Source organism: Drosophila virilis, chromosome 2, assembly GCF_030788295.1.
Source record: "Drosophila virilis strain 15010-1051.87 chromosome 2, Dvir_AGI_RSII-ME, whole genome shotgun sequence".
Lineage (NCBI taxonomy): Eukaryota > Metazoa > Arthropoda > Insecta > Diptera > Drosophilidae > Drosophila > Drosophila virilis.
Window position 1 is genome coordinate 1,967,787 of NC_091544.1, and position 18,420 is coordinate 1,986,206.

At 45.1% G+C, this 18,420-nt stretch overlaps 3 protein-coding genes across 5 annotated transcripts in view; 1 reads left to right on the forward strand and 2 right to left on the reverse strand.

Annotated features, from left to right (window-relative positions):
• Positions 1 to 25: 25 nt before the first annotated feature.
• The window catches only part of Osi1 (Osiris 1), a 90,214-nt gene continuing 71,819 nt past the window's right edge, over positions 26 to 18,420 (reverse strand). For 2 of the 3 annotated variants that reach the window (XM_070207459.1, XM_032439106.2), the window contains exons 5-6: positions 640 to 762; positions 26 to 581 (exon numbers count right to left, since the gene is read on the reverse strand). In XM_070207459.1, coding sequence (XP_070063560.1) covers positions 178 to 581; positions 640 to 762 — 527 coding nt within the window. In that variant the 3' untranslated portion in view covers positions 26 to 177. Of the gene's footprint in view, positions 582 to 639; positions 763 to 1,096; positions 1,770 to 18,420 lie in introns of those variants that run through there. The other variant, XM_070207458.1, reaches the window with a different exon arrangement.
• On the reverse strand, positions 5,022 to 7,854 carry LOC116649752 (uncharacterized). Its single transcript, XM_032439102.2, has 5 exons — positions 7,568 to 7,854; positions 7,123 to 7,485; positions 6,575 to 7,063; positions 6,363 to 6,515; positions 5,022 to 6,290 (listed from the first exon to the last, which is right to left on the reverse strand). Exons 1-5 carry the CDS (start codon positions 7,788 to 7,790, stop codon positions 5,152 to 5,154), a joined length of 2,367 nt encoding a protein of 788 aa, XP_032294993.1. The 5' UTR covers positions 7,791 to 7,854; the 3' UTR covers positions 5,022 to 5,151.
• On the forward strand, positions 11,253 to 17,617 carry LOC6635117 (glutaredoxin domain-containing cysteine-rich protein CG31559). The gene is made up of 2 exons (XM_032439105.2): positions 11,253 to 12,385; positions 16,828 to 17,617. Exons 1-2 carry the CDS (start codon positions 11,453 to 11,455, stop codon positions 17,299 to 17,301), a joined length of 1,407 nt encoding a protein of 468 aa, XP_032294996.1. The 5' UTR covers positions 11,253 to 11,452; the 3' UTR covers positions 17,302 to 17,617.

The following is an 18,420-nucleotide window of genomic DNA, read 5'->3' on the forward strand; positions in this document are numbered from 1 at the left end:
CGCACCACCGCCGCTGCGGAACATATTTGAGCAACTGTTGCGAACATTTCATTTATTAAATACTTGGCTTGCCTATGTAAATTAATGTTACGTTAAGTTTTAAAACAATATCAACGATGACGACAATTTTACTAGGAGCAGAAAGGCGGTCGCATTCCTGGTTCATGCGCAGAAGCTCTACTGTACCCGCTTGCTAATGGTGTCCAGATAGTTGTGGCCGTGATAGGCCTTACTCGTCGCCCAGTCCTTGCTGTAGCCATTCGCATTGACCTCGTGCGGACTGGACGGACTGTAGCCCGCGAAGCCGTTGGAGTAGCTGCTGCCCAGGAACTGGGAGTAGTCCGACGGATCGGAATCGTAGACATGCGAGTGCGATTGCACCAGGTGCGGATGGATTTTGCACAGCGTCTTGTACTTTAGATAGTGTATCAGCCAGCCGGTGCCGCCCACCAGCAGCACATTCATGCCAAGCACGCCGAGCAGCAGCGTCACCAAAGTCATCTTCAGGTGTGCGATTTTCATCAATATGATCAGCGGCAATATGATGAGCCACTTCTTCTTCTTGCGATGCCCGCGACTCTCTGTGACGAATCGGGCCGTTGAGCTAAATTGGCCTTGGCTGTAATTCGTGGTACTCACCCGCCTCGTCCAGCACCCGGGCGCCCGTCTCCTTGGGCAGCGCCAGCTGCAGGCCATGATTGCGGCCAAAGGTCTCGACGGCCCGCTGCAGGAACTTGAATATGTTCACCAGCTCGCTGTCGCCTGCAAAGCATTCGAGATGAGATGTGCGTAAGTAAAGTTGTGTTTATCAAGCAAAGGCAAAGACAAATAAATAAAAACTGAGCGAGATATATAAAATAATCCAAAGTTCCGTTGAGTCTAATTAATTAGCTGCGCGATAAACATCCGCAGCCGTTTATCACTTCTTTTATTTTTTTTTTTTAGATTTCTGCAGTCCAAACAAAATGAGGCGCAGCGCAGCAGCTGAAGGTGAAAACCATGTGGCCAGCAGCAGGCCAATCTCTCGCATAAAGCGCAGCAGCTAATTGGCTGGGACAGCTACTTTCCCACTTGCGAAGACTTGACTTGGACCCACCTGCCAGGCTCTTGGCATTGTTGAATACGACAATTTCATCGGCCGGTTCGCCCAGCTGGACCAACCGCAGCCAGCGTGGCTTCTGCTCGCCCAGCGACCGCTCGTACTCGTTGGGAAAGAAGCCCATGCCGTTGGTGGCCAGCTTCCAGATCAGTTTGGTTGCCTTGTACTTGATGCAGGACACCAGGTTGCGCGTCTCGAAGCACTCGCGCTGATTGCGCGCTATGTAGACATCACTGTGCGCGACCAGAGAGCCGCCAGCACGTGGCAGGGAGCGGGACGTCTCAATATGTAGCTGAGCCGGGGCTGGGGCTGGGACTGCGGTGGAGGTGGAGGTGGAGGCGGGAGCTGCTGCAGAAGTCTCCTCCAGTGCACTGCCAAGGTGCAGCAGCAGCAGCAAAATTAATGCCATGTAGGCAGCTATGCTCCAACGCCAGAGCGACATTTTATTGCGGACAATTGTGTTGGATCTTAAACAGAAGGCGACGATTCTCGCGGAGCTGGCTAAGCTAAGCACCGCACGGCTGGCCGATTGAAACACAAATGGAAACTGAAGGCGACCGGCTACTCCTTTTATCACAAAGCACACAGCTCAACCGCATGTGCCGCCTAACGAGCTAAAGCCACAGCCACATCTAATGCTCGTGAGGCATGCAGCACACCGGAATTGCGATTCCTGCCTCGCCATCAGCTGCATTGGCGTCCGACTCGAAGTCAAAGTCAATGTCGATGCTAGTGCGTCGCTTTCTGGGTCAGAGCCAGCGCGAAGCATGTTTTGAGGCAAATTGAATCGCATTTGCCAGCGTCTGCGTCGCCGTCGTCGTCGTCGTCGTCGTCGGGATTATGAGCCAGCAACTAGCCGAGCTGCCGCGTGAGACTGAAAGCAAAAGCCGCAAACGTGAACGCCAAACGAAAGTGAATCCCATGTATCTGACAGATACTCGGCCGGGCAAACGAAACGCCTTGGCGCCATTCAGGCCTCGGCCAACAGCAAACGGGTTGCGGCTGCGCAGATGCATTGTAAATGATACCAATCAGAATAAGTGCGAATGCATTTAAGTGAGATTAACCCGTGTACCGCAGCAGCAGCCCATATATGCACATTGTGCGCATTATGAGCGCATATTCAGATACAAATGCACTTGCAGAAAAACTGCATAACTGCTTCGGTTTATTAGTAAAAAATGTAGGCAAGCAACTTCACATACCAAATCCTTGAGCCTTAATTATTCCAAGGAGGAGTTGATTTTCCGCAAAGTCTGAGAAATATGTATATTTAAAAAGGCTTCTTTCATTCGAACGGATGGGAAACAAAAAAGTTTCGAAAGAAGGAACAACAAGAAATGAATGTATTAGCCATATAAACCATATATATACATAAGTTTTTGGCTATTCGTTGATCATCAATCATTCAGTCAATCATTCAGTCAGTCGCGACAAACAGGTTTGTAAATCACGGATAATTGAGGTAGGTCACAGCTTATAGAGTAAATCCGTTTGCGATATTTGAGGTTTCACTGCATTTGTAATTTTGCTTAAGTTCTTGATTTTGAGCGAAGTTCGCAATTGTTTCTCTGAGTGTATTGAGTGTATCACAGATGTGCGACTGTGCGGTTTGCTCTGCATCGGCGTGTAATTTGCATATTTGTACAAAAAAGTGTGCTTGCAATTGCTGCGAATTATGAATCGACTTCTAGTATGTGTGAGTACGGGTTCGAGTCTGACTGCGAGCCGAAGTCGGAGTTGGAGTCGGAGTCTGAGTTCGAGTCATCGGATCTCTGACCGTCTTAATTACAATGCTGGCAACGTTGCCACGCGAAAGTTGTTGTTGCTGCTATTCCTCTTGCTGCTGATGCTGTTGCTGTTGCTGTTGCTGCTGGAATTGTGATTTGTGCCGGAGTTTGCCCCTGTTGCATTATTGACCAGTGAAAGTAACAATTGGCGCAGTTTGTCGACTTTTTCTATGCTATGCATATCTTGTGGCCTGTGGCTTTAAACAATGTGTCGCATTCTCAGCCAGCTAATTAATTAGCCACCGTCTACGCGCGGCTCTAATAAGCATGAGGTAATCCCATATGAACCCTCGGCTTTCATAGAATATGCGAATGTGGCTATGTGCTGCATTTGCCGTATTGGATTGGATGTCGCAGCTGCGTGTAGAAAGTTTAGCAGCAATTGCTGTGAACATTGTTTTTAGCCAGCCGCAAAATAGTTATTTTAGCCACTTGTCCGCAGCTTGGCCGAAACTTAGCCAACAATGATGATTGGGCCCGAGATCAAAGTCGATTGCCTGATGGCTGCATATCAAATCAAGTGGCACACGCAAACGTGCGAGCATTTCGGAGGAGTGGATTGTCAAGACCGCCCAAAGCTACTTTTACGAGCCTCCGATGCACAATTAAACAAATTAAACTCGACTCGAGGACTTTGGCCCGCAGCCGGGCAGCCAACGAGCCAGCCAGCAACCGGATAGTCATTTTATTATATTGCTAGGCTGGGGGCTAATTAGTGTTTCCGCCAACGAGAGTTTGGCTTTTAAATATGTGTGATTTTCGGCATGGATCTGCAGTGAAATTTCGTTGCTGACCAGCGTTTGATTGATCGTTTGATCATTCATCGAATTCCAATATTAAGATCATTTAACATACAGCTGCTATTCGACACAGATGTGAATCCAGTAAGGATCTCGATGATCATCTATAAAACACAAATTGGGTTATCAGAGCCCATTTTTGTGGCCCTTCTAGCTTGGATTCGCATTTGGTCAAATAACAAATACTAAGATTAGGATGAAAAATTTAAAATCTACTTAAATATAATTTATATAAGTATCTGAGAAGAACCCAACTACTTTATTTTTAAAATAAACAGCTGAATTGGTAACTGTAAGATTCGTATTAAGAAACGGTGCCAATAGGTTACTTGCAAATTAACTTGATTTTTTTTTTTTTTTTTGCGTGGAGTAGTGTCTTTAACACTAACATATAAACTAAATTTAACAAGGAAGAGGTTCTAGTCGGAAGCTCCCGACTAGGGTATACCCTGAACACTCTTCTTCCAACATCAAATGCATATATATATTCTATTTTAGAAGCTATATGTCAAGTTTGGTGACTCCAGCTCTTATTATTTACCAAAATTTCCCAAAAAACAGGATATCGATATCGATTTTTATCGATTGCTTGGAAACGGAGTAAGTTATCGATTATCGGAAACAAACTCGATCTGCGCGGGAACTAGGAGCATCTAAATCTATAATTTTAAGTCTCTAGCTCTTATAGGTTCTGAGACCCTTGCGTTCATACATACGGACGGACGGACGGACGGACAGACAGACAGACAGACGGACATGGCTAGATTGACTCGGCTATTGATGCTGATCAAGAATATATATATTATGGGGTCGGAGATGCTTCCTTCTGCCTGTTACATACATTTGGATTTCGCACAAATACAATATACCCTTATACCCATTATTAATGGGTTCAGGGTATAATAATTTGCGAAATTTTAAATATGATAAAATAATACAAAAATTTCTGAACTGAACAGCAATAATGCTAGGTTTATGTCTTATCTTCTGAGGAGCAAATTTCCACTTTCGTTATATTTCAGTCAATACGTTAAGTGTGGAGCACGACAAGTCGAATTCAAATCGGTCAATGGGGAGCAGAGTGGCTGTAAATGCTAGACAAGGTGTGTGCAATAGCTATTTAAAGACGAGAGGTAGATGGAAAATTGATTCCGAAAATTCGTCAAGTTGTGGAACCTATTCAAAATAGTCGTTGAGTGTACGTTTCGTTAACTCTGTAGCATGGTTGCTGCATATGATATAAGCGTGTGCATCCATCATAGAACTATGAGCAATAGATGGCCATTCGCCTCGAATTTAGGTATTTCTAGCGAAGTTTCTTTGTAAAATGTAACAATTTATTGTTTAAGCTAATTGTTGCTTAAATAATTTGTTAAATCTAGAAAACACACAGAGCACTCATATCACTGACTCCATAAAAACAATTGCTAACTTACAGTTAAAAAGCTGTTCAACAGGCAGATTATAAGACCATATTCTTACCACTTCGCGCCCGCAACAATTTCATGATCAGCGAGTTCTTATCGAGCCCGTATATTGAGGTATGCCCACTCTGTGTGCTCTGCGGCTCATCCGACATGTAGTCCAGGTTTGGAGTGCTTGACTTCCCACTGGAGCTGTCAGAGTTTGTTGTTGTTGTTGTAGTTGTTGTTGCTGTTGCTGGTGTTGTTGCTGCAGCTGTTGATGTTGCCGCTGTGCTTGGATCAAGGAACTCGCTGGTGGTTTCATCAAGGCTTTTGCTGCTGGTGGAAATGTCAATAACAGATGCCTCTGTTTCTTTTTGAGCTGTGTTTTCAGTCGTGTCTTCAGAGCTGATGGCTGCAACTGTTGTTGTTGTTCTCGTTGTTGCTGTTGTTGTTGATTTTGCTGTTGTTGTGGTTGCGGGCGACGCGGTCGTCGGCACAGCTGTGCTTGTTGACGCCGTAGAAGCACTTGTTGTGGCCTCCGTTGCGGCTGCTCGCGCTGTTGCGGCTGTGCTGTCCATCATGAAGAGTATTTCTGTGTCGGCCTCGATTTCGCCAAAGATATCCGCCGCAGATTTGAGATCGAAATTGAGCAACTGCGCCTCCGAAATGCCCGGCAGCGTGTTCAGCGGTGCTGGCGTTGTTGTTGTGCGCAGTGACAGGGGCGTGGCCAGTGGCAGAGGCCAGTTGTAAGGCCAGCTGTGCGCCTTTTTATGATGGACTCTCTTTGTGAGCGCGTCCTTGACATTGTCTGTCGCCTGCCAGCTATTCTTTGAGCTCCACAATTTGCTTGTAGCTGGCGCCTTAATGGGCTGCGCATCGAAGCCTTCGAAATTGTGTAGCTCGATTTTGCGTATCTTGCGATTGCTCAGATCCTTGGGCGTGGGCGTCGGACGCTTGGGCTTCCTCAGCAGGCGACGTGGTCCTGGAGTAGATGTGCTTGTCCTGGTCAACGCGCTTGATCTAGGAGTGGTTGTGGTTGTGGATGAGCTGGAGCTGGAGCTGGAGCTGGCACTGCTGGCTGCATAGAGCATGTGGGGAATGCGATATGCCATTGGCTTGGGGCTGGGCGGAGGTAAGCCGTGGGCCACCTCCTCGGCGGGCGGGGCGCACTCGCCTTTGTGCGTGATCTTCCAATCTGTCAATGAGCGGAATGAGGCGCAATATGTGAGAGGCGACTCGTTTGTGGCGCTGGCAGCATTAAACCTACCGCTATTCGGATCCTTGCAGCGCACTCGCTCCAGATAGCACTCGTTGATGATGGTGTAGCTAATGCCATTGCGATTGGCGCAAATCGGGCTGTACGCGCTGGGGCAGGGCTTATCGCAGCGTCGGCAGCGGCCCTCGTACAGAATGGTCCATGCTGTGGAGTACTTTTAATTACAGTCGCCGCTCGCTAAGCCTCGCCGCTTCAGTGCTTACCATTGCCCGCCGCTTGGCTGTGCTCCATCAGAGCGCACACATGGGCAAAAGTGCGGCTCTCGCCATTGAAGCTGCCGCAGACGGGTTCATTACTGAACACGCACGGCTTTGAGCTCTGCCCCTGCTTCTGCCCATTGCGGATTTTAGCTGTGCTGCCATAGAGACGCCTGGGCTGGGCCTGTGGCTGGGCCTGGGGCTGGCGGGCGGGCAGGGAGTAGCTCTTCTCCATGGTGCCCGTGTTGCTGATGAATTGCGTGTGAAATGTGGAGGGCGCAAAGATTTGCACCGCATCCTCCGACAGCTCAAAGTCCTCGTCCAGCTGATTAAGCTGCTGCTGCTGCTGCAGCTGGTGACTGCGCTTGCTGCGCTCCATCATCTGCGATTCGGACTTGGGCTTGGCATTGGCCTTGGCCATTGGCTTCCACTTGCGATTGTGCTTCATCTTGGTGCTGTCCTCGCCGCACATGCCCTCCGAGATGATGCGCCAATCTGCAAGAGCGCCACTCTTTAAGTTCTGCCATTAGTTGAGTCATGTTCATGGGGCTTACTTCTTCGGGTGCGTATGTTCTCCGCGTTGACCAGGCACTCGTTCGAGAAGGTTGACTTGACGCCCGCATAGCTGGCGCACACCGGCCGATACACGTTTGTGCAGGGTATGGGCCGGCGACGCCTGCGCTGGCCCACGAGCACCGTGTGCGCCGGCTGCTTGGGCTGCCGCTGGCCGCGAGGACACGGGCCCCACATCTGGACCAGCCAGTCGGATTTGCTGCGGCACGCGGCGCGCATCATTTCACAGCGATTCCTAAAGCTCCTGCGCTCGCCCGAAGCCACGCTCACGCCGCAAACGGGCTGGGAAGCAGCATCGCACTCGAAGTCGCAGTCGGGCAGACAATAGTGCAGCGCGACATCAACTAAGGGACGAGAGGTCGAAAGGGCCAAGTTGTTCACATAGATATGGATTAGATATTGACAGTCCAGTCCTTTGTCACTTACATATGGGTACGCCCATGAGATTCTCGCGCTGCGCATTCCTCAAATCGCACTCGTTCTTGAACAGCAAATATGTGCCTTGACTGCGCCCGCAGATGGGCGTGTTATCATTGGCGCACAGCATCCTCTCGTGATCCACTGCTGTCGCAGTCACATCTACAATTGCAGTTGCAATTGCAGTTAAGGCCAGCAGCCAGGCTTGTCTGCTATTTCCCTTGCCAGTCATGCTCGTGTTCTAGTGCAATGCCCAAACCGAAACTAAATGCAACTCGAGATGCATTCTGCTCTTTTATATCGAAGCGTGACCCACGGCGCCGTCGCAGATACCAAAGAATTGTTGTCAACACGTGATAATCGCGACACACGATCAACGCCAGCGAGCGTTGTGTAGATAAATGTATATATATATATATATATTTGCATGACTGTTGCCAAGTTTGGGCCGAAACTTATTAATTTGACTATATTTTTCGATTTGGATTGGATTCGATTTGGGCTTAGTTTCTATGACTCCAGTAAACCAGAATGTGCGTCGATTTATCACATTTCATTTATATATATATATATATAGTAAAGTATCGAAATTATTTGAAACTGCATGTTCCAAGACTTTGCGCTATGACGAGAAGAGATAAAACTATGTAGTGCATAAAATGAATACGCCAGTCGGCAGTGCCCGACTTGGAAGATACCCTGCATCTAGCGACGAGCTGCCGTAGGAAACATTTGAACCTTTTTCTAAACGTGTATACACAAGCACAGATATTCTGACTGCGCTTCTTCTTTCCCGCAGTCAGAAATATATAGTTGGTTGTAGACTCCAAATCCAAACCTGAACAGATTGGTGTGTTTAGCTCCCATAATCTTCGAGCTACGCTCAAAATAAACTTTTTACAAAATCGATATTTATCGATATTTTGAAAGTGGGAGATCATATTGAATAAATAGGAAGACACTCGTGTTTTTCGACCATTAATAAATAAATAATAATAGATAAAACATAATTCTTTTGTTCCAGACAGACAGACTCGTCGTGCTGATCGAGAGATATTGCTGCCAGTTACAAACACATGCACAAAACGAGTATACCCTTCACAAACATTTTCAATTTGCTTGTGGTTAGAAAATCTAGATATAAACAAAAACAAATATATTTAAAACATGAATAGACTTAGCACCACTGTACTCCGATTATTATTTGAGCATATGATACGGGCCGAGTTTCTGTGTATAATCCAACGAAATGGCTTAAATGCCAGCTTCAAGCAGTTGGGCTAAGAATCATCTTTGCCTAAGAAACGATGTTGCTGTCTCTTTAATCGTCGGATTTGCATGCTGTTGACATAAGTTTCCATTTAGTCAATTAGATTTGCTTCGATTGGTCTTTTGCTTTGCCGAGTGAGAATCTTGTTGCGGCGCGTGCTACGTGATTTTTGGCTGATTTTGGGCCACGCCGCGAGATTCCAGATAAGACGCATTTGCTGGCGTTGCCGCAAGCACCGCAGTTGCTGGCAAACTTGGCATTTGCATTGATTGTGCACAAATTGTGCAAAAGTTGATGGCTTATGCGAATGATGAGTATTTAGTATTTGTAGTCTGTAGTCTGTAGTCTGTAGTCTGTAGTCTGTAGTCTGTAGTCTGACTATCTGACTATCTTTTCCGCACTTCTGCTAACTGATTATGGAGCACTTCGAACGCTGCTTATCGCCCCCAACCGCAGACAGCCCTCGTTTCTTTTGCTCTTGCTGCTTATGCTCATGCCGTATCAATAAACTCGACCAAGCACCCGACAACTACCTGAATTTTAGCTATGTGTCTGCACACATATACCTTATATATATAAATACATACGAGCATTTTTTTTAACGCTGAATGAATTTCGTGCAATCGGCAATGGAAATTCTCTAATATCCGGCCGATAAGTGGCCAACGCATTCATTCAGCAAAATATATATAGATAAACTTTATTCTTGCTTATCCATTTTATCTATAGCCCAAGATACGTGAATGATGCGGAGATTCGCGCAAATAGATAATTGGGTTTACCTTGAGGTAGACTTTACATATAAAAGAGACAAGATGGGAACTATGCTTCATGTTGGGGTATAATATATAATATTAATATTTAATAAAAAAGTGAAAATACTCGCTTTATAACGCAGGGGGGAAGTGAGTTTTGCTTAAGTCAACAAGTTTTTGGTTTCAATGACAGCAATTAATATTGTGACAAATGTTGATAAAACTGCATTGACATATTACCTGCAATAAAAAATAATAAATCACCAGCAGCAAGTTTCGTCTGCATATTTTTTCAAAAAATATCAAGAGATACAAGTTTGCATAGAAAAAAAAACATGCGGATAAATGGACATGCTTTTAACGACTCAGCTAGCCGGCGAATACATCTTGAATACATTTCAAATAAAACAATTTGCGCTTTAAAAGTTTATGCATCGCTTAAACTTGAAACTTAAACCAGAAGCAGGGCTCTATCTGCATGTCAAATTTAATGCGTTTTTAATAGATGTCAAATATCATTAAATTTCAAAATGACTTTCAAGTGTTACCAGACACCTTGTCAATATGCGCAATTTAAATTGTGTAATCAGGTTGATTCCTTATAGCGAACTTTACTAAATGAATAGGAATTTATCCTCAGGATAAATATATTCTCAATAATGTTTACATAAAAAACAACACATCATCAAGACTTTAACAATTCCCAACAATGAAGTTCAATAAACAAAATAAATTTATCCTCATGATATATATGACTACATTAGCCTTTATGTCTAGATGATGCTTACAAGAAAAATAACACAAGATTATAATTTATTAACACAATTCACAATAATGATTGTATATTCTAGACTTATGTAGTTGAATAGGAGAAATGGAATTTATCCTCAGGATAAATATAGCTGAATGAACTTTGATATCTAGATGATGCTATCAATAAATCTAATACAAATCTAATAAATTACAAGCTTAAGGCCTTAATAATATTCTACATGAAGTACGAGTAATCGAAAATGACTTTATCTTCAGGATAAATATTTTTACATGAGCTGTCTTGCCTAGACAAAAATGTGTATATATATTAAGGTAAAAGAAACAATCACGGCAAATTAAGCTGAGCTTTAACTAACCGAATAATCAAATTCAGAATCGCGTAAATCTCCATCAACGAAAATCGTTCTTTGGAGCAATGAACAGTTGCTATTTTAGCCGTTTGATGATTTTAGCAGCAACATCTGGCAACTGTCATTCGCCATTCTTAGTAAGCAGCATTTGCAGTTTGGTCGATTTACTTTTATATACAGATTTCGTGCCGATCGTGGCAGCAGCTGTTCTCGATGCCATTAGCAGCAGCCAGAAGCTTCTTTGGGACGCTAATAGCCAGAAATTAGAAACGGGCGCGAAATTGCAAAAGTTTAAACGGGAAGCGCTCCGCAGAAAAGAAAGCAGTTGCGAGCGTTTGCTGAATATCTCAGCGCTGAATGCGATGCATAACTAGGTGAAATGTGAGAGGCAACTAGAGAGAGAGAGAGAGAGAGAGGGATAGAGAGAGAGCTGGAGAGCGTTTGCTTGGATAGCTACTTGCTGGGCTGCTTGGCTGTGACTGTGGCTGCGGTCTTTGGCAGCTTTGTTAGAGCGGCGAGAAAAAAACGCAACGCAGTCTAACGACAAGAGCTGAAGCATAAAGACATGCGAGGACGGGTGCAACGGCCGCCAAAGTCAGTGAACGAAGCGCATAAAACAAAGAAATAACCGAAAAAAAAAAACGATTAAATAAATAAATAACAAAATAGAAACGAACTGCAGATCTTTAGACCGCGTGTGCCACAAGTGTTAGCCAAGCCGAGCCACAACTCTCTGGCTTTTAAAATGGTTGTGCAAAAGGCGGCCACGCCCACACTTCCAGCTGCCGCCGTGGCAGACAGCCCAGACAATTGCTACATGCAACAATATCAGAAATACGCCACACACTGCGAGACAGCCGACAGCGGCAATGGTAGCGACCTGGAGAGCAACGGCGGACCCGTACAGGCCGCACTCCTGCTGACCGACGACAGCGAGGAGAGCGAGCCCTCTTCCCTGAACAGTGACAGCCTCAACTGCAGCAGCACGGAGTATGTGCGTCAGGCGGCAGCCAAGCCCAGCGGCCAGCTGCGCCAGCGCCACAAATCGCTGCGCATGCTGGGCAACCTGCTGCCGGACTCGCTGCTGCGCGACATACGGGACAGACGCAGCGCCGAGTACGTGGTGCAGTTCACCAGCCCCGTCGCCGATCCGGTCGCAGTCGCGGTCAAGGACAAGCCGCCAAACCGGCAGCCAGCGAGCGGATCGGAGCTGTCGTCTGGCAGGCCGTTGTCGCGACGCCTGTCGCGCGAATCGCTCAACGAGGCCAGCATCGAGGAACTGCGCGCCGCGGTGCAGCGGGCCAACTTTGTCCAAACCGGTGGCGATCCGCCGCCATCTGCCGCAGCCAACTTGCAGCCGGACAGCAACGGGAGCAGCGGGAGCGTGAGCGGGGGCAGCTACAAGTATGCGGATGATCAATACTACAGCTTTCACATAAACGAGCACGAGAACTTCAGGAGCTTTGCGCGGCATGACGAGCAGCGGGAGCGGGAGGGGGACGAAGCGTCGATGCACGAGGATCACGACGTGTTCGCCGGCTATCGGGACGTGCGCAGCAGCGCCAGCTCCACACAGTCTACCATACGCTCAGCCAAGGGAACCGTGCGCGGCGTCAAGAATCGTGTGCGCAATGGAATAGCCACGTTCTTGCAGCTGCAACAGCAGCCGAATGTGAAGGTAAGCACGATGTTGCAAGGTGTTGCACTTGCCATGTTGCAACATGAACTTTTCTCTCTATCCATGTGTGTGTGTGTGAAATAGTCACGTTCTTGCAGCTGCAATAGCAGCCGAATGTGAACGTAAGCAAGGTGTTGCACTTGCAATGCTGCAATATGAACTTTCCTCTTTATCCATGTGTGTGTGTGTCTCTCTGAGTCTGTGTGTGTGTGTGTGTGTGTGTGTCTGGTACCTTCCATTGAGTCACTTGTTGGTTAAATTATGCAATCGAAGCGCGCATCTTGGCGAATTGTTTACCAATTGCACGCTCCATGGGAGAAAGTGCTGCCAAACAATTGCCGTTAGTTGTTGCTGCTGCTGTTGTTGCTGTTGTTGTTGTTGTTGTTGTTGCTCTGGTTGTTGCTTTTCAATATCTTTCACATTTGGTATTTGTGTCTGGCCGCCTGCTGCTCGTAATCTAATGAGCCGCCAGACTCTGCCGGACTGCCAAACAGCCACAACACACAGCGTCTTTTCTCCAGTGCTGCCCATTTGTGTGCGAGTTTTTCTCTGTGTGCGTGTGTGTGTGTGTGAGTGTGCGTGCAATTACACACTCGCATGCTTAATGAAAAACCGTTAAGTGGCTTATTTTGTCGCCACTCGCTCAGCGCTTGGCTTTGGCTTATTTAGATATTAGTTGGTTTTGTGCTTTGACCACATTTTTCATTTTTCCATTTTATTCATTTGTTTTTTTTGTTGGTTTTCTTTGCTCCCAGTTAGATAAATGGTTTAGCTTGAGCCGTTTGCTGAGTTACTAATCGCAGCTTGTAGCTTGCAGCTCGCAGCTCGCTCGAGATTGTGCAGTTAGAAAACTTAAACAACAGCTAAATAAATCATAGAAAGTCAGCGAAGCTGTTTGTGGAATTGCCCACAATTTCTTTGGGGCGTGTGCTGAGATCCCATTTGGAGTGATCATCAAGCTAATTAAACTAAAGAAAATATCACATAGCTATGATCACATAGAGTATTTCCCTGACTTGAAGGCAACTTAGATCTTAGATCTATTGTTATGACAATATGCCCACACATGTCTAGTGAATATATGATAGTGTATTAAAGCATTAGGTATATATATTAAGGCATATCAATTAAATTAGATTGATTTGCGAACAGTTTTTATACCCAACGACACAAAAACCGAGTGTCTAGTTTCGGATAGTTTGGTGACAAGTTCTTGCACATAAGTTGGGAGCATAACTCGTTATTGCCAGTGTTCTATATCTAGCATATCTTTAACCAAATTGTTGTTCCACAATTCAGCTGTCATCTGATAGTTCTTCTTTGTAGTCGTAAAGACGGACATAACTAAATTGACGCAGCTGTTGATGTTGGAGATTCCATTTTCGTCTGCTGATCTTAATTATAGAGTTCATCATGTTGCACCAACAAATGAATCTATGCTCTCTATTCTATATAGCTTGTCTTTTCCCAAAGAGATGCATTTCAAATGAAAACAACAATATTATTTACTTTGGGGCCAGTTGTCAAGCACCTCTTGTAATGCTATCGTTATAATAATTCTATCGTCACAGTTTCTCAAGACTTTAAGACATGTTTGCCTTACAATCATTATAAATATTGGGCATACCAGAGATATTCATTGACTGTTATCTACATTTTATCGAGCATAAAAATCAGTTCATCTATAAACTTGATGAAACTTTCCGTTTGGTCTGCAATCATATAAATGTTATGGACACATGAGTATAGTCAGTTTTAGGGTTTGTTTTTTATGGTATTTAACTTTTATTATTGAGCTAGTCAGTTGCGCGCATTTCACTTCCACAGAAGAAGACCAGGAAATTTCCCTTTATCTATTTTAATGCTTAGATTTGAGATCAGTTTAATTGTTGCTCTTGCTGTTGTTGTTGTTGCTTTTCACTTTCAAAGCTACGGAGCTTGACTTTGGGCTTGATGTTGAATTTGATGGAATGCTGAAGAGCATAAATTAGCTAAATGCCAAAGAAAAGAAATGTGTTTTGTGGCCTTATAGCGGCGCACATGCAAATTAGCCAAATCGAAAGAAGTCGACGAGTTTAAGGCTAACAATGCGATCGCATCTGCATAACAATAAAAGAAAAACCAGCTCAAATGCTGCTAATTACAATGCAGCAGCCACAGCCACATGCAGGTCAGCTCAGACTGAATCGAAAGTGAAAATAGGCTGGCCTTTGTATGTTATTTTTGTTGAGCGTAGGATTTAATATGCGCCGAGGCAGTTGGTCGACGTCTTTACTGGGTCTTTGATTTATGTCTTGCGGCTTTAAGCCATAATTAGAGCATAAATGCTGCCAAATTGTTGCTGTTGCCACAAATAAAATCAAATAAAAATAAAATAAAATCAACAGTCAAAGATGTTGCCTTCGTTTTGTCACCTTCGAGAAGGTAGCAACAACAACAACAAAAACAACAACAACAACAACTACAATTGGAGACATCAAGAGACTGCTGTCAGCATTGGCATTAGCCTCATAGCCCGCGTTGCTCAACTCTTCGATTGCCAATCACTCGAACCGACTGCTGCCTGCCTGCCTGCTTGCTGGCCAATACAAGTGACCTGCTTTCTCTTTTTTCCAATTCATGCAGCTGCGGCTGCGGCTGCGTCTTCGACTTCGTCTCGTCGCTGCTGCGGCTGCAGCTTGACATACACTGACAAAAAAAACTGTTTCAGCTGCGAGGTTAGCCGTGCAAATCACGTGTGTTAATTGTTTGTCTATGTGTCTGTTTTTTGGCAACTCACAAAACACAAATAAAAGCCCTGGTTGACAATGAGTTGCAGCAGGCCAAAGCGTTAATCAGCCTCAGAGCTGGAGAAGTGAGCGATGTGCGGTGTGTGGTGCATCTGAGAGGGAGAAAGGAGGGGGGTGGGGCATCCTCGTGTTTTCACCAGGGACAATTGCAGCAAATGGAATTGGAAAAACCGCCAGGCGACATCTCGCAGAGCGACGACATTCACCGCGTCGCAAAAGTTGACTTTCCATTTGACCGCAGCTTGCTTTTTGGCTCGTGATACGAGTCTTTGAACTTCTTTGTTTTCCAACACAACCCGCACTAAATTAAAAATATATATTTATCACGTAGCACAGTGTTGAAAAGAGACGCGAAATTTCAGATGCAAAAGACGAGCTGGATTTGAAGTATAGCAAACGCCTTTTTTTAAGGAGAATTCTTGAAAATATTTAAATACAAATTAGGATTTAGAGATGGAAATGGGCTTTGTTTTTCTCCCTGGCTCCAGTGGAATACAATGTTATCAGGGTTAAGATTAAATTAAAACTCTGTTGAGATTTTCGACGTTAACTGAATGCCATATCTAATTACATCTTGACCCTCACATGCCATCTCACATAGTCAAACGTTCTTGAGGGTATATTTATATCGTGCTCGTGTCTGCCCGTGTCACGCGGAAAAACACGCTCAATTGGAGCACACTCGCCAATGGGAACAGGTATTGCCCACAGCTCTGTGTGTGCTCCCCAATCCAAGACTCTCCACGCTGGCAGCTCGAATTTTATCAAGTGCGCCGTGGTCTAACGGTCTAATCTCGAGCTGAATGCATTTTTTGCTAGCGAATTCTCGTTACACCGGTTTCAGAAGCGGGGGATTAACTTATTTTGAGTATCCGCACGGTCGCGGTTGCACTTGCACAGTTCATTGATACCACTTGGCTTGGCTTGGCTCAAGCTGGCAATCTGGCTGGAAAGCGGTTCATTAGCCAAAGCAGCAAAGCAGACGGCACCAAAGTTGGCCAACTAACGGAAATGTTAATTGTCAAATGAAATGAGTGAACCCGAACCGGTTCGCCGGAGGGGGCCTTACAAAATAAGCCATCATAAATAGTCGGGAAAACGTCGCATTTCCATTGTGTGCCTGTGTGTGTGTGTGTGTGTGTGTGCTGGAGTCACAGCTGCTGCCAATTGGCTAGCAGTTTTTCCATTATTGCTTAATTAAATTGATTAATAGGATTTTGAGTGACATGCAGAGCCGTTTGGTTACGTGAGCTGCAAACGGGTCGACCGACAGACAAAAGCTAATGAACCCAACTGGTTGTATGCCCAAAGAGACAACGAGCCAAGCCAGGCCAAGCGTGTGTTAACACATACCCGAAGTTGATTGTCTTTTTGTTGGTTCTGTCATCCAGAGATTTCTCTCCAATGGAAAGCGGAAAATGTCGCTGCATTTTGTGTGGATTATATTTGGTCATGGCTTTGTTTTAGCCCCATTTCGATCTTCGTTGGCGTCGCTCATGATCGTAGCGGCAACCAAAATCTGAGCGCTGTGGCGAATTCTGTGCCAATTTCAAGCTATTTTGTTGACCTGCTTTGCCAGCAGACACTTGGAGAACTGGAACTAAACTTGGTCTAATCTTTTGCCTCTCTTCTCTTCTCTCTTCCGTCTCACAGTGCTTCATGGAAAAAGATCTGGGCAAGGTGGTGCTCTATACGACCAGCATGGGCGTCATACGGGACACCTATGCGAAATGTGCCAATGTTAAGCAAATTCTGCGCACGCTGCTGGTCAAGTTCGAGGAGCGGGACGTCTTCATGAGCGTCGAGTATCAGGCGGAGATGCGCCAGCGCATGCAGACCTCACAGATACGCGTGCCCCAGCTCTATGTGGAGGGCCAACTCATTGGCGATGCGGAGACCGTCGAGCGCATGAATGAGTCCGGCGAGCTGCGCCAGCTGCTCAAGCCCTACAAGTCCATTGCCAGCACATACACCTGCCAGACCTGCGGCGGCTATCGCCTGCTGCCGTGCCCCTCGTGCAACGGCTCCAAGAAGTCCGTGCATCGCAATCACTTCACGGCCGAGTTTGTCGCCCTCAAATGCATGAACTGCGATGAGGTGGGGCTGGTCAAGTGCCACAATTGCTGACTGGGCGAAGAACTGCTGTGAGGACCTGGACCATTCCATATATATATATATATATATTTGTATAGCATTTGAGTGCATTATTTGCATTTTGCATAACCTTTTATTCTAAGCCCAGTTTAACTTAGTCAACAACAACAACAACAACAAGCATGATCATACTAACTAACCAAGTCTAGACTTAAGTAGTAAATAGTGTCAAAAAGGCAATGTTTGCGTTTTATTATGACTTTCAGTGGATTGATTAATGTGTATTATATTTTATGGCATGCCGATTAATTATATTTTACTAAGTACATGCTTTAAAAATATTTATTTCTTTTAAAATGAGACGTACTTGATGTCGTAACTCATTCTACCTTAATTTAAGAGTTCTTCTATGTGGGAATCTTCATCTAAGGATTTAGAGAGGACCAAGCTTATTACCGGAATTTATTTCAGAGCTTCAAGGAAATAATAGATCTTTCAGGTTTTCGAGCAGATCGAGTTTTTTGATTGATTATTTTTTGGTTATTTGCCTATGATGAATTAGGACTTGCTTTTTAAATGAATTTCTATATATATTTTTTGAAAAATGTAAGCCAGGAAAATGCAGACTTCCTTCTATTAAGAACTTTCAAAAGACCTTAAAAAATGTTTTTCATTTTTTCTTTCTTGGGACTCACACTTCTTAAGAACTTATTCAATATATCTTAACATCTATCCGCTGTCAGCTCAATCTGACATTTATTAAAAAGATCTCACAGCATTATTCGCTGTATTTTAATTGTAAATATTTTTTATAGCCTGTCCGATATTTTAAGTTGAGGCTTTATTTTGCCCAGACGGGTTTTTATTTGTGCGAACTCGCAATCCAATTTTATTCTATGTGCTGGGTCAAGGTGTGCATACAATACAGTTCGTCAGGTCTGATTGTGTTTGCAGTCTTTCTGCCTGCCTCTCCCTCTCTCCTTCTCTCTTTGAGTGCTGCTATCTCGCTCTGCTCATCTATTCCTCTTTGCTTGGCAATTATGTAAGCCTGCTCCACTCAGACTTCGCACTGACCGTGCAATTTTCTCGCGCCATTTAATTTCAGCCAGCCTGACCGTCTAGCCTTTGGGCCTGGCTCCGGCTCCGGCTCCG

Coding starts and splice junctions, on each gene's coding strand:
- LOC116649752 (XM_032439102.2), bottom strand. CDS start 7,790: ATGACTGGCAAGGGAAATAGCAGACAAGCCTGGCTGCTGGCCTTAACT. Junction 6,516..6,574: donor CAGCCAAGCGGCGGGCAATG/GTAAGCACTGAA, acceptor AGTACTCCACAG/CATGGACCATTCTGTACGAG. Junction 6,291..6,362: donor CTGCAAGGATCCGAATAGCG/GTAGGTTTAATG, acceptor GCTCATTGACAG/ATTGGAAGATCACGCACAAA.
- LOC6635117 (XM_032439105.2), top strand. CDS start 11,453: ATGGTTGTGCAAAAGGCGGCCACGCCCACACTTCCAGCTGCCGCCGTG. Junction 12,386..16,827: donor AACAGCAGCCGAATGTGAAG/GTAAGCACGATG, acceptor TCCGTCTCACAG/TGCTTCATGGAAAAAGATCT.